This window comes from Gracilinanus agilis, chromosome 2 (genome assembly GCF_016433145.1).
Source record: "Gracilinanus agilis isolate LMUSP501 chromosome 2, AgileGrace, whole genome shotgun sequence".
Lineage (NCBI taxonomy): Eukaryota > Metazoa > Chordata > Mammalia > Didelphimorphia > Didelphidae > Gracilinanus > Gracilinanus agilis.
Genome location: NC_058131.1, coordinates 477,629,209 through 477,652,613, shown reverse-complemented (window position 1 = coordinate 477,652,613; position 23,405 = coordinate 477,629,209). Strand labels below are relative to the sequence as shown.

General features: G+C 38.3%; 1 protein-coding gene across 1 annotated transcript in view; it reads right to left on the bottom strand.

The window, feature by feature from the left end:
- RGS6 (regulator of G protein signaling 6) overlaps window positions 1-22,935 on the bottom strand; it is a 242,202-nt gene extending 219,267 nt beyond the window's left edge. Inside the window, exon 1 of the mRNA XM_044659970.1 lies at window positions 22,839-22,935. Coding sequence (XP_044515905.1) covers window positions 22,839-22,917 — 79 coding nt within the window. The 5' untranslated portion in view covers window positions 22,918-22,935. The remainder of the gene's footprint in view (window positions 1-22,838) is intronic.
- Window positions 22,936-23,405: the final 470 nt, after the last annotated feature.

Genomic DNA, 23,405 nt, shown 5'->3' with positions numbered 1-23,405 from the left:
AACCACTGACTAGATTCTTAGAAAAGAGTCATAATTAATAGTCAAATACTCTTTGGAGCAGGTCCAATAACCCAAATGGGCCACCTGAGACCTTTGTTGTTTGTTTGCCTCTGTGTAGAGTATCATCATTTCTTAATCCTGGGGCCATTTCAATTCAATTAAAACACATTAAAATGTTCAAAATAGAAAGCCCATTCCTTTGACTACTAGCCTTTTAGTTCTCGAGCTCAAGACTTAGTGCTATTTTCTTCCTAGAGTAGATAGTGTCTGGATCATGGAGACTTAAAGAGAAAAAGAAGCATGGCCTTCTTCTCCTTATATTAGACTTAGAGACAAGGTAAGTAGGTAGAAAAAGATGAGAAGGGATTTCTTTGCTCTCTAATTAGGGACTACTTTTATAGGAAGAAATCTTGAGCTAAATATGAGCCAGGGTTCAGTTGGAATAATAATGCAACTGAAGCCTAAAAAATAATGATATGTTAGATTCCAGATTGTGCTTAAGATAGGGGGGTCCAAAAAGTGTCAGTGTAGTTTTAAGCTTTAATAGCTTAAATAGTGTCAGTGCAATTTAAGTTCTATATTAGGGAGCTTATTTTAGGGTTTCTCTCTCTCTCTCTCTCTCTCTCTCTCTCTCTCTCTCTCTCTCTCTCTCTCTCTTTCTTTCTACTTGGTAGAGAGATAGGAAGAGAAAGAGATGGAAAGATAGACATAGAGACACAGAGACACAGAGACTGAGCATTTGTAACTATGTGCCAGGCACTGTGCTAAATACCAAGGATCCATATACAATTAAGATAGTCCTTGCCTTTAGGAAATTTACTCCCTTCTCATCCCTCCAAGATGGCATGGGGAAGACACTACCAGGAAGTGTCTCACCCATTAGATACCAGGGAAGCTAGGGATGGAGCCAAGTTCTCTGAGGGGTGGGAAGTGAGGATGGTGGAATTTTAAGATGGCTTCTCCTTTGCACACTTTCCCCCATATTCTTGCCTTTGCCCAGGCTATACTCTTGCCCATGCCTTGAATGAACTCAGTCCTTCCAATACCTCCTGGAATCTCTACCTTTTCATCAAGCTTCAGTGAATGGGCCAACCCCATGGGAAGCTGGTCCTTCAAACTGTTAGTGTTCTCTCCTTTCTCAAACTATCAAATATATGCTCTTTTGACATGCTATATCTCTTCAATAGAAGGTGAACTCTTTGGAGTTAAATCTGATTTTGCCTTTTTGTGTTCAATGGCTTCCACATTCTTTCGGAATGAATCAGAGTGGATCATAGAAAACATGGTGTTCCTATCATAAATCACTGGTCTTAAAAAAAATAAAACTACTAAATAAAAAATATATTGACAAAAATAGAATGAAAATTCCATTCCATACTTTATTCAAATATGATATGATTGTAGAGTAAAATCTGTATCAGATTGCTTAATCTCAAGAAGGGGGAGGGTTTGGAGGGAGGGTGGGAATGAGAGGGAGAATTTGGAACTCAAAACTTTTTAAATGATGAATGTTAAAAATTGTTTTTACATGTAATTGGGGGAAAATGAAACATTATTTTAAACAATCAAACATGATATACACATATCTAAATATTCAGAATAGCTAAATAGGCCCTAGGTTGGAGCTGCTCATTTAACAAAACAGTTCACCATAGGTTCCCTTGGTGAGGTAAGTTGCAGTGATGAATTTGAAAGAGATTAAGTCTGAAAAAATTTACAAATGTTTTTTCAGGAAACTATACATTTAATGAACTTTACTTTATTATTTTATTATCTACTAGTAGATAAAGAGTAATTCACATGATTCTAAAAGTCAGGAAACTTAGATTCTTGTTATGCCTCTAGTTCAGACATATGATCCATTTTTTGCATTTTGCCATCTATTTTTGAGAAATGGGAATAATGCCTTTCTCTTCCCATCACTCTCATAATTGGTGGGATTTCTCTGGTTTTTTTCTGAAATGATCACAGACCACTGTTGGTAGCCTGAGAAATCATGGAGATAAGGAGAGGGGTTCAGAAGACTGCAGATGGGAAAATGTTGAGCCAATTTTCTAAAAGGAGAAAACAGATGATTCTAAAAACTACAGAGCAATTAGCTTGATGTCCATCCCCAGCAAAATTCTAGAACAGGTTATTAAACAGATGGTCTCTGAGCATGAAATAAAAGTGATAATCCCTAGAAGCCAGGCTCAGCTGCTGTTCAACAATGGAAGAGGGAGCCTGGTGGAGTACATAGTAAGCATCCTGTCACTAAAATTACAGAATCATAGGATTCTAGAGTTGGAAAGGACTTCGGTGACCATACACAGTCCAACTCACACCTAAAAGAATTCTAATTATAGTAAACTTGACAAATAGTTTTCTACTCTTTGTTGCAAGATTTCCAATAAGGGGTAGCTATGTGGAGCATTGGATAGAATGCCAGGTCTGGAGTCTGGAAGATTCGTCCCCCTCAATTCAAATCTGACCTCAGACACTTACCAGCTGTGTGACACTGAGCAAATCATTTAACTCTTTTTGCCTCAGTTTCCACATTTAGAAAATGAGCTGAGGAAGGAAATGACAAATCACTCCAGTATCTTTGCCAAGAAAACCCCAAATGGGGTCACAACTGAAAAACAACTGAACAACAAGCTTATTTGAATTTTAGATAGCTTTAACCATTAGGCAGTTGTTTCTTTTCTGGCATCAAGCCTAATTGTTTTGTTGTTGTTGTTGCTAACTTTTACTTAATGCCTTGGTTCTGTATATCTCTCCTAGACTGACTTCTCTTGTAGAAGTTTAGTCTACAATATCCCACCTAACCTCTCTCTGAACTCTGAAATATATTTGTCTAAAATCAAGAGTACATGTCAGACTAGCTTTCCTCTATTATGAACTCTAGGAGGGGATGGAAGTGTTTTCCACCATTCAAGATTTCTCTCTTTTCTACTCTAGCAACCAATGACTCCTCAGTAATAAGAATCAGATCAAAAATATGACTTACCTTTTATTGATTTCTCCTAAAGCTTCTATCTGTCCCCTCCCTCTACCCCTGTTCTTTGTGGGGGAGATATTCTGTTGGCTGAAATGGAAATTCTTTAGTCTCTTATGACCCGTGGATTTAAGAGGGATTGTGTCTTAGAAAGACAACATTGCTTTCCTGGCTGAAGGAGATCTCATTAGAGATAGGACATGTCCAGGGATAAGGCCAAGAGAAATTAGTGACACTTCTAAAGCCATAGGAAAAGGGAATATTCATGCTACATGACACACTGGATAGAATGCTGTGCCTAGAGTCAGGAGCTCTAGATTCAAATCAAGCTCCAGATACTTACTACCTATATGACCCGGGGAAAGTCACTTAACCTTGCTTGCCTCAGTTTCCTCATCTGCAAAATGAGCTGGAAAAGGAAATGGCAAACAACTATAATATCTTTAGCAAGAAGACTCCAAATGGGGTCAGGAAAAGTTGGACAGGATTGGAAAATAAACAAATAGTAACATGCACAATGATAAGGCAAAGTAAGAGAAAATCCTTGGTAATCTTCTCAAGAGAAGACAGGGAAGAGTGAATGATCAAGAGAAAGTTTCAGCAGAATAGAGGATGGAGTGGGACACTAAAGGAGACTAGGTATAAAACATTACCATTCCTTCCTGTGGTTCATAATAAAGAAAAGAAAAGATAATTTGACATACAGGATCAAGGTATGGAAGTGGAGGCTGGCATTGAGCTGCCATTGGGAGTTCTATTATAGCTGCCTCTGCCTCTTACCAATAATGGAGAAATCAGAGACTCTAAAGAGAAACAAGGGTGGAGATATTTTCCTGTCTTCTACTTCCTTCTTGAAGGAGAGCAATTTGTTAAATCCAAAGAATATCTGTCCTTTAAAGTTTGTTTACAATTATTGAATTAATTAGTATTGAATGCTGGCTTAGGATAATTTGATTGAACATAGGGCTTCTGATTTATGTGCTTCACAATCTATACAGTTTGCTGTCTTAGTAGACAGGCTAAATCAGGTTGAGAGTTCCCTACAGGGCTCAAACACCTCAGTGAGTAAAGGGGATGTCTACTCCAAGCATGTGAAGACTTTCCCTAGTAGAATGGGCAAATAAGAACAATTTTGTTCCAGTGTCTATGAAGGCAGTTAAAGCAGATGATGTAGAGCACCTAAAGCTTGGTTAAACATCAGAGAAAGCCAAGGTCATCCACTGCATCCCAAGCCATCATTAGTCATCTTTGACTTTTGTCTTGCCACTGGTCTTTGATGACTTGAGAGAGTGAGTGAAGCTGATAACTTTGGTAATTCTGCTTCACTTAAGTCCAATTTATGTGCAAATCAAAAGACATCATCAAAGATACCATTTTCATTCTCTTTGAGTGCAAAAGGACAACATCCAGCCAAACAACCAACTTCACAGCCATGAATGGAAAACTAGAGAGGAGAAGAGTGTTGGAAAGTGTTGAGTTGCCTTACATCAACCCCAATTGGAGCTGTGGATCCTATTGATTTTATATTTCATAAACTTTCCAATGTAGGGGGAAAGAATACATAGAAATCTTTGTTCCCTACTCAAAACACTAATTCGATTAACAGTTGTTGTTTGGTGTATGACATTAGGTAATTTATCAGCTAGCATTATATCCTCCATTTTTTTCTCTCTGTTCATGCTCATATAATCTTTCCTCTCTGGGGTGAAGCCTAGCAAGAGATAGCTGACAAAGGAGAAGATAACACTGGGTAGGGGAAAAGGACAGTGACCAAAAAGTCACTAGTGGCACCCACAATCCAAAGGTGGGGACCAGAGGAGAAAGAGTAAAAATCCTCATGAAGTTTTCACATGAATACTTTGGTAAATACGGGATCTTTATTTCTGTTTACCTTTTCTTGGAAGTGAGTATAAGCCTTGTAGTGAATAGTTGAGTCAAAAGGTAGAACTTTTTCTTACATAATTCTAAATTGTTTTCCAAAGAACTGGAAGGGTTCATAGCACTGCAAGACTATGTTAGTGTAACTGTTTGTCAATAGGCTTTCCAACACTATTTCTTTTATCTATTCTGCCAATTTTATGGGTTTGAGGTTAAACCTAAGAATTTTTGTAATTTATATTTCTTTTATTCTTAGTAGTTTTAGAGTATTTTTACACATAGATTAAAGAACTTCTTTTGAAAAGTTTATTTATACGAGGTACCATTTATTTAATGAGGAATCACTCTTAGTCTTGTATTAAGCTTATCTAATTTTATTATATTAAATTCCCTAAAAATCAGAGATAACACTTTATATAAGATATTGATGTAAATATTTTCTCCTCACTCTTCAGTTTCTAATGTTACTCTATATTGTCTTTGCTCATGGAAAAACTATTTAAAAACTCAGTGATAACTTTACTTGGACTAAACACCAAAGAGATCAAAGAGAAGAGAAAAGAAGCCATGTACATATAATATTTATAGTACCTTTTCTTGCAGTGGCAAAGAATTAGAAACTGAGGGAGTGACCATCAATTGGGAATGCCTGAACTAGTAATGGATGTGATGAAATACTACTGTGCTATAAGTCTATGTGAGGCCCGCCTATAAGAAATGATGAAGAGTATGACTTCAGAGAAACACAGGAAGATTCATATGAACTAATGCAGAGTAAAATGAGCAAAATGAGAAGAATAATTCATATAATAATGACAATTCATAAAAGAAATTAATTTTGAAAGTGTTAGAAACTCTGATCATTATAATTACCAACTATATTCTGTAATAGCTTTGCAAGTAGCCATCTTATGCAAACTGTTGCAAGATGGGGTTTCAGATTTGGAATTCCCAGAGCAGGCATGAGACAGTGAAAGATCATTAGAGCACCCCTATAAATAGGAAGTCATCCCCAAGCAAACTGACTCAGTTGTGAGTTAGGTGGGTGGTAAAGGGTGGAAGGGGAAAAGCTCTCCAGTCAAACCCAGAAGCTTCACCAAAGACGAGTTAACTGATTCACTTTAGGGTTCAGCTACTTAGGTCAACTGTCATATCCTGCAATTTGCAATACATTTTATCATCATCAACAACAATATTCTACAATATCATCAAGAAATTCATTTCTGAAGATTAACAGCTTTTTATAACCAGCCAGGTTTAGCTTTGTCATCTAGCAGCTGAATTAGGCCAAGATTGCCAAGCCAGCCACAGCGACAGAATCCCGTCCCAGGCTTTTACCCAAAGGGAACTGCCTGGTTATTTATCAACTAGATATTAGTTTAGCGTAACCTCTTAAACCCTCTATCCTCACCCATTTTTCCATAATCCCCATATCATCAAGATATTCCTATACCTATTAATTAAATTAGTTACCTGTGTTATAAACAAAAGGTCCAAAGGAGATGTATAGATGTACAATGATGCTGATGTATCTATCTGTATTCTCCTCAGCTGCAGATGATGGAGGAACACCAACTCCGATCACCCTTGATTGTTGCTGTAATTTATCCCTTTCTCTCTAACAGTTACCCAAGAAGGATCCTCGAGAGGTTAGATAGATGGGTAACCTTTCCAGGTCCAACCTGGGGTTGGATAGATTAGTATTGGGCTATTGGTTTGCCTTGGATGACTTTTAGGATCTGACTGCGTTTGACTCTCTTCCCAAAGGTCATGATATAAAGACCACTCGGGAAGGTACTTGTTGAACTCTCTTTATCTATAACCAGGGAAAGGATAACAAGGACAAGGATTGGGTATTGGAGACCCTATTGATCTATTATCTATAAACTAGTTGACAGTCAGGACTGGAGGCTATTGATCAAGTGGAAGCTGGAGATTTGCTCACTCCACTCCCTCTGGCCAGACCTGGCCACAGCCAAGGCAGAGAATAGGGAAGCTATTGATGCAGCTGTATTGATGATCTTATTCTCTCAGCTTTCTCACTATCAGTGTTGGTGATGCATTAGCTCTCACAGTCTATCAGGAAAGAGCTTCAGAGTTATTCCAACCCTCTTCTTCATAGACCTCCCTACCACTCTTCAACCACCTACTCAGAGATTTCCAAGTCCAGAGACTCCTGTCCAGAGACCGACAGAGATAGCCCCTCAAAGTGGCTGTCAGGGGTATTTATACTGTGGGGCCAACCAACGTTTGCTCTTGGCTCAGGCACCTGGGAACATTCCGAGTCTTCCAACTGCCTTCCCTGTCATTCAACATGGCATCCATCTCTTCCCAGATTATGAATATAACACCTGTCGAGATCTGCTTACTGGCCTAGTCTTTCACCTTCAAGAATATTCTTGCTGTCAAGCCTGACAGTTGGGATTAATTCTCTGGTTGGGAGGATTATACAGGCTAATCACCAACTTTTGCCTGTGGTTAATTTCTGATCAATCCAAGATCATCAGTACTATTTGCAGTCAGATCAGTATAACCAATATAACATCAAGAAGATACAGAGTTGGGGGCAGCTGGGTAGCTCAGTGGATTGAGAGCCAGGCCTAGAGATGGGAGGTCCTAGGTTCAAATCCGGCCTCAGACACTTCCCAGTTGTGTGACCCTGGGCAAGTCACTTGACCCCCATTGCCTACCCTTACTACTCTTCCACCTATAAGTCAATACATAGAAGTTAAGGGTTTAAAAAAAAGATAGGGGCAGCTGGGTAGCTCAGTGGATTGAGAGCCAGGCTTAGAGATGGGAGGTCCTAGGTTCAAACCCGGCCTCAGCCACTTCCCAGCTGTGTGACCTTGGGCAAGTCACTTGACCCCCATTGCCCACCCTTACCAATCTTCCACCTATGAGACAATACACCGAAGTACAAGGGTTTTAAAAAAAAAAGATAAAAAAAGAAGAAGATACAGAGTTATATATCTTCAAGGTTTTGGCCTATTTTTAGTTAAGAATTCTCTCAGGGGCTGCCTTCTGACCCTCTCCAGAGGGATAATGCTGTCCAGTTGCTGAACAGAGAGCAGTCTGTGATTATAATCCCTACAATTCTATGTAAGGAGATAAAGTATTCCCAACATGGGAGAAAGTATTGTGTATTAGAGAGCTAGCCTCTCCCAGGGAAGTAGCTAAGATCAACAGATGATATATTTTAGAAGGAAAAGAAAAGAAGGTCCAGGGCAGAGCCTTGGAGGACACTCATGGTTAGGGTATGGAAGGATGATGGATCAGCAAAGGAGTACTCAGATAAGCCAGATGTCCACTTACCAAATTAATATTTCCCTTCTGCATCTTTTGCCCTAAATATGCACCTGTGCCCCCATGGTCATTAGTTTCCTGCTTAATACTTTTTTAGGTTCCTCATTGCAGTATCATTTACATCCACGTCAATCACCAGAAATAGGGAATAATCATTTAAAAGTGACAGCAGAGACTGGTTGACTATCCACACTATCAAGGATACTGCCAAAAGGATTTCTATATTGGGGGAAGTAGTACTAGATGATTTGGTCAACTCTACTTCTTGATTCTGTGATTTTATGCATATAATTTACCTTGTTGTCTAGTCATTTTTTGGTCACTCCTGACTCTTTGTGATGCCGTTTAGTGTTTTCCTGGCAAAGATTCTAGACTGGTTTGCCATTTCCTTCTCCAGGTTATTTGACAGATGAAGGTTAAGTGACTTGGCCAGGGTCACATAGGTAGTAAGTGTCTCAGGTTGGATTTTAAACTCAGGAAGGTGAGTCTTCTTGACTCCAGGCTTTATTCACCATGCCATCTAAATGATCTATTCTTGTATAATTCTTAATAAACTGCAATGTCTTCTTTCATTTTGTTTTGCCTCCCTATCCAGATTGTCACTATATCAACAGATTTTTGAGGATGGTGATGATGATGTTATTTAAAACAGTAACAATAACCCATCTGTATGTGCAATTACTTTGAATTTATTTGTGTGTCCATGGACCTTGGATACATAAAAGTACAAATCCTCCAGCCACATATAACAATTATGGGAGAAGGGAAGTGAACATTTCCAGGTATAAAGTGATCGCCCATCAGGAGGAATGATGAGGTTATCACCTGTAGGACCAACCTACCAGCTTCTGGATGCAACTGCCATAACCCCTGTGGCCCAGTCCCTTGATGAACGTTTACAAATTGCAATAGCCTTGACCATACAGTATACATTCTATTCCCTAGCGATCCACAGCCACAGAGTTCTGCCAATCTCTGCAGTGATTTTCACAGCAATAAACACTTCAGCCTCTTGCAATAAATTGCTTAGTTGATGTTTTGCTAAATAACATCTTCCCACTTTCCACTTTGTCAGTCAATAGCTTTTCCTGTGGGTCCTGTGATAAAAACCTCAAAAAAAAAAAAAAAAACACAAAAAACCCCACTGGCTTTACTCTTTAAATTTCTCTCCATTTATTTTCTCTCATTTTCTGAACTCACAGAATGTCCCCAGCTGTTGATATACCTTATAAATACAGTAAATGAGCAAATATAGGTAAAGGGCATTATGGCATGGTGGATCCAAGCCCTGCACCATATTGCCCTCACACTGGCAACAAAATCCTCACAAGTCACGTAACCTCACAGTAGTCCTAGCAGCTTTAACACTAAAAACTGAGGAGCAAATGCTAATCTTCATTGGAAAAGGAATTTCCTCATTGGATATGGCCTACATTAATACAATCTCAAGTCCAGAACATATGTATGTATATGCCTATGTGTATATATATGTATATATATATATATATGCATACATATTACTCTATGTACATTCCCAATATATTTATACATAATATTGTGAGAATTAAAATTAATATACATCTCCAAATATATTTAAGAAGATTTATTAATAATAACTTGAAGAAAAAGAAAATAAAAAGCTAGAGTAAAAACCTGAACAAAGCCAGCTTTCCCAGTTGTGCATGGAGGAAAAAGAGAGAGCAAGAGGTGGAGTTACACATGATCATGTACAAACAACATATGCACGCAACTTGGGGACAAAGGGAAAAGGATGCTGGGTAATGAAAAAGAATTCTTGGAGATGGAGTCCAAAGGTTCAAAATTTCTAATTAATACAATATACATATATACATAATATGTGTATACATATACAAGTACATATACATGTAAAATGTATATGTACCTCCCCCAATACAATGCACAGAATATATCATATATAGAAAAATATATGTATACGCCTACATATACATGCCACAATATAATATATAATATGCATTATATGTAGAAGGTATTTATGCATATGTCTATAGGTTATATTTCTGCATATGCATATATATACATGCCCCAATATATAAATATATAGACACCTTGTACATGTGTTTGTGTGCATATACAACTAACCTATAATATTTCTACATTATATTTTATTATAATTATTACATATAATGGCTAGCAATTAAATGCTAGTGAGATGTATATATGAAATTATAAGAATTCCTTAACACACTAACAATCCATTATTTTCTCTGGGTGAGTACTTCATCAAGCAGTGAATTCTTCTTAATCTTAGTAAATAGCTTTGTTATCTGTTGTGCCCCTATCCCTACCCCAAAATAATAATCACTTATTGGCTGGCCTCCTAATGATGGGTTTCTACATGTTAAGTGAGTGAGATTGTTCTAAAGACAACAACAATTCAGTTCTTCATTATCTTGTTGTGTCTTAGTTGTTTCAGTGGTGCCCTATTCTTCATGATTCCATTTTGGGTTTTCTTGGCAAAGAACCTGGAGTGGCTTGCCATTTTCTTCTCCAGCTTATTTTCCAGAAGAGGAAACTGAGGTAAATAGGGTTAAGTTATTTGCCCATGGTCACTCAACAAGTAAGTGTATGAAGTTGGATTTGAACTTAGGAAGATGAATGTTCCTGACTCCAGACACAGCATTCTATCCACTGTGCCATTTGGCTGCCCTAGTCCTTCATCATACCCATACTCAAAATCCTTCTAGCTTGGTAAGATCTACCAAAGTTCATAATCTACTTTTATAACCTTCAAGATCCCATGATGCCTGACAATCTATGGTCTCATAGAGAAACAAGAGCAAGCCCACATTTATTTACTGTCTTCAAATTTACTAATTTACAAATTTCCTTTCAAAAACATTTTCAGATGTGAGTGTTAATGGCCAATTTTGAAGAAGAGAAAATGGCCTCAGAGAGGCATACTATTTTTTTTTGCTTTGATCTGCCATCAGATTCTTTTTTTTTAAAGTATTTATTTTTTAGAAAAGTTAACATGTTTACTCTTACTTTCCCCTTCACCTCCCAACCTTCCTCCCCTCCCCCATTGCCAGTGTGCATTTCCACTGATTTTAACATGTGTCATCGATCAAGACCTATTTCCAAATTGTTGATAGCTGCATTGGTGTGGTAGTTTCGAGTCTACCTCCCCAATAATGTCCACCTCACCCCATGTGTTTAAACAGTTGCTTTTCTTCTGTGTTTCCACTCCTGCTGTTCTTCCTCTGAATATGGGTAGCATTCTTTTCCATAAATCCCTTAGAATTGTCCTGGGTCATTGCATTGCTGCTAGTGCAGAAGTCCATTACATTATATTTTACCACAGTATATCTGTCTCTGTGTACAATGTTCTTCTGGCTCTGCTCCTTTCACTCTGCATCAGTTCCTGGAGGTCTTTCCAGTTCACCTGGAATTCCTCTAGTTTATTATTCCTTTGAGCACAATAGTATTCCATCACCAGAATATACCACAATTTGTTCAGCCATTCCCCAATTGGAGGGCATTCCCTCATTTTCCAGTTTTTTGCTACCACAAAGAGCGCAGCTATAAATATTTTTGTACGAGCCTGTTTATCTATGATCTCTTTGGGGGTACAAACCCAGCAATGGTATGGCTGGATCAAAGGGCAGGCATTCTTTTATAGCCCTTTGAGCATAGTTCCAAGTTGCCATCCAGAATGGTTGGATATTATTGAATGATTGTTACAATTATACAGCTAGTAAGTTTTGAAGCTTCAATTCAAATTCCCATCTTCTGACTCTTTCTGAAACACAATGCTATAGCTCAATATCTGGAAAGGTTGCTTATAAAGAATAAAAGCAGGAAATAGAATCAAGGATAAGAAGAGTGATATAACCAGGGTATTTTACTCCAGGGCTTTTGACACTCAGCCTTTCCTTCTCCAAATATTTTGCACTAGAAACAAAGTATATTGAGGGTGAGAAAAGTATGGGATCACAGAAATAAGTTCCATTTTATTCATATCTGATTAGTAAAGACAACATAAAAGGAAAATAAGTAATAATTATTGGAAAGGCTTTGGAAAGATCAGAAAATAATGCACTGTTGGTGAAGCTCCGAATTGATCCAATCATTCTCCAAAACAACTTTGGAATTATTCCCAAAGTCACTAAACTCTAAATTCCTTTCACTCAGTGACACTACTACTAGTAATTTTACCTAAGGGGAACAAAAATGCCCCATATGTTCAAAAATATTTATAGCTGTACTTTTTGTGGTAGCAAAACCTGGAAAATAAGGTGGTATCCATCAATTGGCAAGGAGGAGGTGCAAGTGATTAGAACATCAGGTCTGTAGTAAGAAGGATTTGAGTTCAAATCTGATCTCAGACACTTATTAGCTGTGTGACCCTAGGCAAATCATAACCCCAATTTGTCTCAGTTCCTCATCTATAAAAAAGGGGACACACTGGAAAAAGAAAGGGCAAACCACTCCAATATTTTTTCAAAGAAAATCCATGGACATAGTCCATGGAGTCACAGAATCAGACATGATTGAACAATAACAACAACCACCATCAATTAGGGAATGACAACAAATTATGGTATAGGAATACAATGGTATAATTATTGCACTGCAAGAAGTAACAAAAAGGAAAAAAAATTAATTTAAAAATTTAAAAAGTAATGAAAAGGATGGATTCTGAAAAAGCAGAGATTTATATGAACTTATGCAGAATGAAGTACACAGCAACTTTGAAAGACGTAAGCACTCTCATCAGTACAATGATCAACCATGATTCCAGAGAATGAATGAAAAAGCCATCAATCAATATTTATTGAGCACCTATTTCATATCAGCCTCTGTGCTAAGTTCTGGGAACACAAAGAAAAACAAAAAACAGTCCCTATTCTCAAGGAGCTAATAACTCAATGGGAGAAGACAACATATAAGAAGAAGCTGAAGGTTTTGGGGAAGATGAAGAAGGAAGATGCTAGGGCAGGATGAAGTCCAGGAGGATACTGGTCTGGACACCTTTCCAAAATAGAGGATCAGGGAGGAGCTTTCTGCTTTCCACTTACCATCCTCTCCAATCAGAGGAAGGGAGAGGCTCTGGCAAGGGAATACTGGCATATGAGTTCTAGGGTTCTACTCACCTCTTGACAAAGAGGTGATAGATTAGAGTTGTAAAATGGGATGCAAACTTTTGGGCATGGGCAATATATGGGTTTGTTTTTCTTGACAGCCTATTTGTACATCTAGGAGGCATAGTAGAAGACTCGTCTTCCTGAGTTCAAATCTGGCTTCAGACATTTGCTAACTATGTGATCCTGGGCAAGTCACTTAACCCTGTTTACCTCAATTTTCTCATCTATAAAAATGAACTGGAGAAGGAAATGGCAAACCACTCCAATATTTTTGGCAAGAAAACCTCAAATTGAGTCACATAGAGTCAGGTGCAACTTAAAAATGACTAAATAACAATCATATAACACTGGAGATGAGCTTTTAATATCACAAAGGCTAGGAATGTCAGATTCTCCTTTAACCTTCACAAGAATAATTGGACAGTATCTCAGATGTGTTAAGTTATTAAAGTTAACACCATGGGAAAGGCATGAAAATACTACATACATTTAAGGAAAATGTGTTAGGCTTTGTGAGTTACAATCACTATGGAAACTACAACATTTTTCTAATTTTAAATAACACAATGTAATATACCCATGAGTTTAAAAAAACCAACAACAACATTCTGTTAGTGGTTTTGAAGTTTTAAAAAATAACTTAAGCATAATCTTAGAAGTACGAGATTCAGTAAACATTTACTAAAGGCCTGCTATGTTTGAAGCACTGAACAAAGTGTTGAGAATACAAGTTAAAAAACCAAAACCATTCTTGGCCTCAAGAAGTTTACATTCTATGGAGGGGGATACAACATGCATCCAGATACATGCTTTCAAGAGGGAGAGAGAAGTTGCCATAAAATAATTGATTTGATTTTTTTAATGAATATACTAGAACTTGAATATCTTTAATGATTTGATTTCTTAATGAACATACTAGAACTTACACATCTAAATAGTAATTATCTTGAGTTCACATAATAATAATTATATTGCTGCCTTATTATTCTATACTATAATAACTGATCTTTATATGTTACTTTAGGGGAAGCTAGATGGCACAGTAGATGGAGCATTAGGCTTGGAATCAGGAAAACTTGAGTTCAAATACAGTCTCAGACGTTTACTAATTGGGTGACCCTGGGCAAGTCACTTAACCCTGTTTACTCAAGTTCTGTCATCTGTAAAATGAGCTGGAGAAGGAAATGGCAAACTGCTCCAGGATGTTTGCCAAGACAACCCCAAATAGGATCATGAAGAATCTGGCATAGCTGAATAATATGATGCTATTTTAGTGTTTACAAATACATAATAACTCATTTGATCTTCAAAACCACCTATTTTGTGGCAGGTGCTATTATTATCATTACTATTTTGCCAATTAGAATATTGATTTCAAAAATGGAAAATAACTTTCCCTATGGGTCATGCAGCTGGTAAATATCTAACGTGAAGGGCTATCAAAGCAGACTTAGGTAGGTTTGGGAAAACCAGGGTCAATGTAAGGAAACATGGAGCTTATCACAAGGCAGTAAAACAAGCCAACTTTTAAAAGAAGATTTACTTAGAAAATATAGGACAGTCAGAGAGAATTGTGGAACCAGACCAGCTTCCCCGGGCACCGGGTAGAATTGGGTATACTCTGGTGCTTTGGAGGAGATAGGGGACCCCTCAACTAATAAGCCCTGTGGGTTTTTATAAGGTTCTTATCTTTATCTAGCAGAACGGGCTTTGGGGAAGGGAACAAAGAGTCTGGATGGACCTAGAGACTGGTTCTGATTGATGCTAGTAGGAGGAGGAAAGACACATGGGGAATTGGTGGCTAGTTGATATTCAAACTCTGCTGGTGGGAAAGGGACTTTGAATCATTACTGCTGGCTTTACTCTGACAGGGTGACTCAAGGACTTTTGACCTTGGGAGGGAGGCTTCTTCCTTTAGTGGGATGAGGAGGGGGTATTGCTGGGGTCTTAATAAAGCTGAACCCACCCTTATCTTCTGTCTTAGAATCAATACTATGTACTGGTTCTAAGACAGACAAGTTCTAAGGGCTAGGCAATGGGGGTTAAGCAGCTTGCCCAGGGCTAGGAAGTGTCTAAATCCAAATTTGAACCCAAGACCTCCCAGCTCCAAGCCTGACTCTCTATTCATTGAGTCACCTTGCTGCTCCTAAGACTTCTTTTACTCTCTCTATTATGTTGACATTGTTCAAAACTTTTGGGGGAATGAATTCCTCTTTGGGGATTACCTTCAAAACCAGTTTATGAGCCTGATAAGAAAATTAGTGCCATTTCTTTAAGATCATACCTTATTTTGGAGAAATGAAATTATTCAGCTCCAAGCCCCTTTTGTTTGCTTGCTAAATTTGTTTAGCCATATTGGGGCTCCTATCAATTAAAGTCAAGACTTATGGTTATTAAATGATTCAGGCTGATTGTTCTTGAGTAATTGTGTTATATGACTATAATGGGCTTTCAAGAGTCAGACCATCATTTACAATTATTTTTCCCTGGGACATTTTGGGGAGAAATTGTTTGAGAATGCATTCTTATTCCTCTTTTCCATGGTTTCCATTCCTAAATACTCTCCCTCTTTTCTTTTGCTTATACAATGAATATAATCTCTGCTGAATTATCAATAAGGTATTGGTGTACACTTAACCAATCATCCATTTTCTTTACTTCTTAGTAAGAACTTCCAAAGCGGGGAAGCTAGGTGGTTCAGTGGATAGAGAGCCAGACCTGGAGGTGGGAGGTCCTGTGTTCAAACCTGACCTCAGACACTTCCTAGCTGTGTGACCATAGGCAAATTACCCCATTTGGAGTTAGAAAGATCTCAGTTCGAATCTGGCCTCAGACACTTATTAGTGCAGAGACCCTGGACAAGTAACTTAACTTTGTTCATGTCAGTTTTTTCATCTGGAAAATGAGCTGGAGAAGGAACCCCAAATATTTTTTCTTTACTACTCTTCTGCTTTAGAGCTGATACTTAGTATTGATTCTAAGATGGAAGGTAAGGATAAAAAAGAAGAACCTAACAAGAGTCAAGAAGAAGAAGAATGGGGGATAAACATTCTTATAACTTTCAGGCTTATTAAAGAAGTTTTCTTGATCTTCTGGTATGGAAGTGGAGGGCTATAGAAATATGAGAGATGAAGAAAATTGCAAATTGGGAACTATTCACACTAGAGGAAGGAAGGAAGGAAGGAAATAAGAATTTATTAAGCACCTAACATATGCAGGGCACTTTGATGAGCATTTTACAAGTATTATCACATTTGATCTTCAGAAAAACTCTGGGAGTTAGATGCTATTATTATCCCCATTTTATAATTTAGGAAACCAAGGAAAGGAGAGATTAAGGGACTTGCCCAGGGTCAGACAACTAATAAGTGTCTGAGGCTGGATTTGAACCCACATTTTCCTGACTTCAGGCCCAGAAGCAATCTCTCTCCACTGTACCACTTAGTTGCCTCATAGCTGATGTAGAATTCAGGATAATGTATGGCGGTTTTCAATGACATGAGTCAGGGCACATGAATTCCTTTCCTTCAAGGTGAAGGAACATTACAATAAAGTGGAACTTCTTACAGTCACCATATAGTCAATCATTTAATTCATAATCTATTAGTACTAACCTGGAGGATACACTCAGTCTGAAACAGCATTCTATTGCCTGGGTGGAATTATAGAGGAACACTGAATTTGGAGCTACAGGATGCTAGTTCAAATCTTGGGTCAGCTGTCCACGAGCTGTTTGACCTTGGGCAAGTTACTTACTTTTCTGTGGGACTCAGTTTCCTTATCTATAAAATTATGGTGGTGTCGTTGTTGTTTTGGTCATTTCCTGCCATGTCTGACCTTTTGGGGCACCTTTTTGGGTGTTCTTGGTAGCAATACTGAGTGGTTTGCCATTTCCTTCTCCAGTTCATTTTCCAGATGAAGAAACTAAGGCAAACAGGATTAAGTAACTTGTTCAGGGTCTCAGAGCTAGTGAGTGTCTGAGGCCAGATTTGAACCCAAATTTTCCCAACTCCAGGTCTGGCATTCTATCCACTCTATCACTTAGTTGCCAAAAATGATGGGGGTAGTCTAGATGGTTGGTAGGATTTCTTCTGGTACTAAAACATGTTAACCTATGACTTCTGAAAGATGATAATAATAATAAAAGTAATAACTAGCATTAAGATAGCACCTACTATGTGCTGGGTACTCTGCTAAGAGTTTTATAAATATGATCTCATTTGGCCCTCATAGAAACACTGGGAGGTGCTATTATTATCCCTGTACAGTTGAGGAAACTGAGACAAAGAGAGGTTAAGTGACTTGCCTAAGGTCACAAAGTGTCTGGGCTGCCTGATTCTAGGTTCAACATTCAATCTAGAAGACAAATTTACAGTATAAGTCAATGCAGCAGGGATTGGAACCTGCAGTTTCCTTGGTGTTATGGGGGTGTAGATCAGCAACTCTTCTGTAACTTATAGTTTTAAAAAAGAGAATGGGGGTGAGAATGGGGAAGTTTTGGCTCTGCAAGGTTGTCACTTGTCGTTGTTCATGAGGCCAGTGTATTTGAGGAAGGACTTGAATCCTGGTCTTCTTGACTGTAAGGCTATCTCTATAGTATCTAATATCTAATATCTCTATAACAAAACACGAATACTTGAATACTTATATTTATAGGCTTGCAGCTTTGCAAAGCACTTTTGTTTTATTTTTTTTTAAAAATATTTTCCCCATGATTACATGATTCTTGTTGTCTCCCTCCCCTATGCAAAGCACTTTTTGAACTGTCTATCCTCTTTGTCATTTACTCAGCTCAATGAGAAAATGGAGATAACACCTGAATCATCTCTCTTTCCCTTCCCCATCTGCATTGTTCAGGCTTTTCTATCTCATCTGACTCTTTGTGATCCTTTCTGGGGATTTCTTGGCAAAGATACTGGAGTGGCTTGCCATTAATTCACTTGACGGATGAGGAAACTGAGGCAAACAGATTTAAGTGCTTTGCCCAGGTTCATACAGCTAAGTCAGAATCTGGGATCAGTTTTCCTGACCCCAGGCCTGGCAGCACATTGACATTATCCCATCCTTTACTCCTTCTTTCTACTCAGGTTTAAAGAGCTCTGAAGTATTTTCTCCTTCCCTCCACTTCTCCCTATTCCCATCCCCCAAAAAACATGCTCACCAGAAGGATGTGTTAAGCTCATGAATTCTAAGATGCTGAATTTTAGGGCCATGACCTTCATAATCTCCTCACTAGAAGATTGACCTCTGTCCCTGGAACTTCCCTGAGCCTTTATCCTGAACCTTTCTGGACCTCCACAGTAGCTCCCCAGCACCTCCAACCGTGCATTGTCCTGAGTGACACCCCCTTCCCCATGCTTTCCAGCTGCTTTATGGATTGCCTTCTCCCATTAGAATCCTGGAGGGCAAGAACTGTCTAGTATACTTTTATTTGTAGCCGAAGTACTAAACAAGACAGCTAGGTGGCACAGTGGATAGAGAGCTTGGCTTGGAATCAGAAAGACTGATCTTCCAGAGTTCAAATTCATCCTCTGATATTTGCTAGCTGAGTGACTCGGGACAAATCACTTCATTCTCTTTGCCTCAGTTTCCTTATCTGTAAAATGAGCCAGAGAAGGAAATGGCAAACTACTCCAGCATCTTAGCCAAGAAAACTCCAAATGAGGTCACAGAGAGTCAGACAAGATAGCCAGCAACAAAAATACTAAGACAATGGCTGAGACATAGAGAGAACTTAGAATAAATGTTTTATCCTTTTACAAATCTAAGATACAAATAGCAGACCAGAGCTACTTCTTCCAACAGAATTTGAAGATTTCACCTAAAAGTTTAAACCCAGACTATTACAAGAATTTTGTCTGGGGAGGGAAGATTTGTTTTGTCCTTTTGTTTTTGAATTGTGGTACTTGCAGGTTCCATTAAAATCACAATACGGAGTAACTGGGGCAGCAGGGTTTAGAATGTTATTGTTGTTTTTTAGTGGTTTCAGTTCTGTCCAGACACTTCCTGATCCCATATGGTGTTTTCTTGGCCAAGGAACTGGAGTGGTTTGCCATTACCTTTTCCAGCCCATTTTACAGATGAGGAAATTGAGGCAAACAGGGTTAGTTAAGTGACTTGCCCAGGGTCAGGAAGGTAGTAAGTGGCTGAGATCAGTTTTGTACCCAGGAAGACTCCAGCCTCTGTGCTTTATCCACTGTGCCACCTAGATGCCCATGGTTTAGAATACAGGTCTTAGTTCTCATTTCAGGTCTCTTTTCATTGCACCACAGTACCACGAGGCAATTAAAGAAGTACTTCGAAAAGTTTATCCTCAAAGGAAGCACTAGACAAGACCAATTTTCTCATTCTTTGTTATATATAAAACCAACTGGGTTGCCTGGAAGTGACCATTCTTCTTCAGGTCCCCAACATCTCCTCTGTGACACCATCCGAGGATGAATATCTGCCTGTAGCTGGGCCCTGCTATGCAGTCTGACACATTCCTGATGCTGGCATTCTCTGCCAAGGAGAAACCTGGCACTAATGTGACATGCCGTAGACAGGGAGGAACAGTTGTTGGCAACAGGAGTATAGGGAGCAGCTTGGGCACCACAGGCCCAAACTGTTCTTGGCTCCCGCTCCAACTCTGTTATCTACTCTTCCAAAAGCCTGGGAGCATTTGAGGATTCCTCTTTCTTATGTTTGAGCTATGTATGCAGGATGCCTTCTCTGTGAGATCAGTAAAAGAGTAGGCAGCTGAAGTCTGAGCCACTGAAGTCTATGGCAGCATTTCAAGCAACATCATAGACAGGAATGTCAAGGTTATGTTCAGATGTGATGACTACATATCTTAGCTGGAGCTACATAGTGGTAGATTCCCACTTCCTGGCCTCCTTGATGTGTCCTGGGGCAAAACGTCTCTCAATAACATTCTAGTGATAATTACCCTTTTCCAATTGGGCTAGTCTATTTGCCCTTCTGTTACACATTCTCTCTCTCTCTCCCTCTCTCTCTTTCTCTCTCTCTCTTTCTCCTTTTTCTCCCTCTCTCCTTCTCCTTTCTCTGTCTCTCTGTCTCTGTCTGTCTCTGTCTCTCTCCCCCTCCTCTTCCTCTCTGTCTGTCTCTCCCCTCCTTCCCTCTCTTTCTCTCTCTCCCTCCTCTCTCTTCCTCCTTCTTCCCCCTTCTCTTTCTCTTTTTCCTTCTCCCTTCTCCTCTCTTTCTTTCTTCATTTTCCCTTCCCTTCTTTCCTCCCACCTCCTCTTGAACTTATCAAATTTTAGTGCTTATATTTTCAAATTTAATTCTGGTGGGACAATGATGGGGACTGGGCTGTTCCTTTAGCCTCTCCTGACTGGGTCTTCCCTTGACTACATGTGTCTCTTATCCAGCTCCATTCAACTTTCTAGACTGATCTTTTCAACTTTAATGCCCTAAACCTACTAATGAGGCTGGAAGGGATAACCTGCCACTTTCTTCCCTCTCCTCCAATAAGTCATTTGTAATGGCAAGATCTCTCAGGTACACGCCCTGAGTTACCAAGGTCATTGGGCAGGACAGTGGCATGACACCTGGGGGACAGAAAACTTAAAAGATACAAGTATTCTATGTTTTTTTAGTTGATTAGTCATGTCTGATTCTTCATGACTGCACTTGGGGTTTTCTTGGCAAAGATACTGGAGTGGTTTGCCATTTCCTTCTCTAGCTCATTTTATAGAAGGAGGAAACTGAGACAAACAGGTTTAAGTGACTTGTCCAGGGTCACCCAACTAGTAAGTGTCTGTGGCCAAATTTGAACTCAAGTCCTCCTGACTCCAAGTGCATCATTCAGTCCATTTCACCACCCAGCTGCCCAAGTTTTCCTTGGTGTTTGAAAAAAAGAAATGGGTCAAGTGGTTTCATGACCACAGTTGGGAATAGAATACAGGACTATAGATATACTCCCAAGAGCTCCTGAATGCAAATGAAAATGTATGGCAGCTGAGTTGCTGAGAATTGTGAATCATTTGGCAAGTTCAGAGATCCTAAGGGAAAAGGAAAGCACTATATTTTACTGTAAACTGAGAATATCATTTTCTCTTTCAATTAAGAACAGCTGACTTTCTAGCACTTTTCTGAAGAAAAGATACATTAAACAATGCTATACAATGAAAAAAAGTTCCAAGTTATTATTTATCATTGCTGGAGGACTGACTACCTCCTAACTATATTATCCAGAATGTATTATGCCATCTATACATTAAGGCCCATTTATAGAAACTGGCTCATATGCAAATTAGTAGGTAGGAGTATCCAACTGCAAAAAAGATTTTAACATGAAGGAATGCAAAGATATACATGATATTTTTATTGAGTCAAAATGAAATTGATATAAAATATATGGTTTTTAGAGTAGTAAGATTTATTAGCTTGTTTATGAAATTCATCAAAGATTTAAAAATTAATTTAAAAAATCCCTCTTTCCCTTAGGAATGTTTTTATGCTTCTGCAGCTCCCCCTTGCCAATCTCCTGATGAGAAGGCTGATTTATAGATGGTTGGGTTTTTCCATATGAGTTTGAACAAGCAGTAAGCAAGATCCTGCTTATTGTAAATAATGATTCCCTAAAATGGTCTCAGCTATTCAAAATTCAAAATAAAAAAAAGTTATAATAATTTAAAATAGGATAAGTGGCTCCAACTCAATTGAGATATACAGCACACATATGCATTTATATTTATTTATATATACACACATGCACATATAAAAACAGTGTGACTATGTAAGTTATATATGTGTGTATAGCATATATTTGTATGTATATGTCAGTTGATAATCATTTGTTAAGTGCCCACTGAGTGTATGCATGTCTGTGAATATGTGAGTGTTTATGTATATGTTTTGATAGATAGATAGATAGATAGATAGATAGATAGATAGAAAGACAGATAAAAAGAAAGAAAAAAGAGAGGGAGAGGGAGAGAGGGAAAGGAGAAAGAAAGAGAGAAACAAAGAAAATGAGAAAGAAAAAGAAAGAAAGAAAGAAAGAAAGAAAGAAAGAAAGAAAGAAAGAAAGAAAGAAAGAAAGAAAGAAAGAAATGAGGAAGAAAGAAGGAAAAGAAAGAATTAAAGAAAGAAAGAAAGAAATGAGGAAGAAAGAAAGAAATGAAAGAATTAAAGAAAGAAGAGACGGAGGGAGGAAGGAAGGAAGAAAGGAAGGGAGGGAAAGAGGATGAAAGAGAAAGTCTGGTTACTCTGGCTTCATAAATAGATGATAGATAGATAGATAGATAGATAGATAGATAGATAGATAGATAGATAGATAGAGAGATAGATAGATAGATAGATAGGTAGATAGATAGATGGGTTCATACATACATACATACATGGAAAGCTGACAGACTTCTTGCTCTTTACCATAAAAAATGTAAAGATAATCTTGAGGGCTAGGTCACATTTTAAAGTAAAGATCACATTGACAGTAACAACTTTTAACAATTCTCGCTTCAATCCTTTCTCTCAACCGTTTCTACATTAGCTTCCAGCTGCTACTCTGTTCTGTGGTTCATGAATGTTTTAGGATGGCTCCTGCTTACCTGTGACAACGCTGGGGATTTTGGACAGAAAGCTCTTTACTGTTCTGATGGGTACCCCGCCTGTCTTATCATCCTGCATCTTTGTAATGATATCTTCAATCTGTAGGGAAGCAAGAAGAAGCTCTTTAAATATCTGAATCTATACAAAACCTGGATAGTGTTGTACTCTAAGAACCAATATCTGAATTTGGACATCAACTTTAGGTACTGCAAGTTTCCACCCATTTAATCAACTAACAAGTATTTATTGAGAGTCTACCTTAGGTAAATCATTGTGCTAGATAAAAAAGGCAAGAGACATAACCTCATAAGAAAATTAGATTCAAATGCCTGTGCCAATAAGGAGGGAATTATAAAAGTGACTGAGATTTTTGTGAAGGTTTGTGATTCAAGATACATTGTGTAATGAAGTGATTCCTCTTTCCCAAACTGGAGTTTGTATTCTGGTTTTAATATCTATTAAAAATGCTACACAAGTACTATTTGATCCAGTAATATAGGGCTCCTTGTTATTCCAAAAAAAAAACACACAAAAAAAACAATGCAACTCTTTGGAGAACCTTTTGA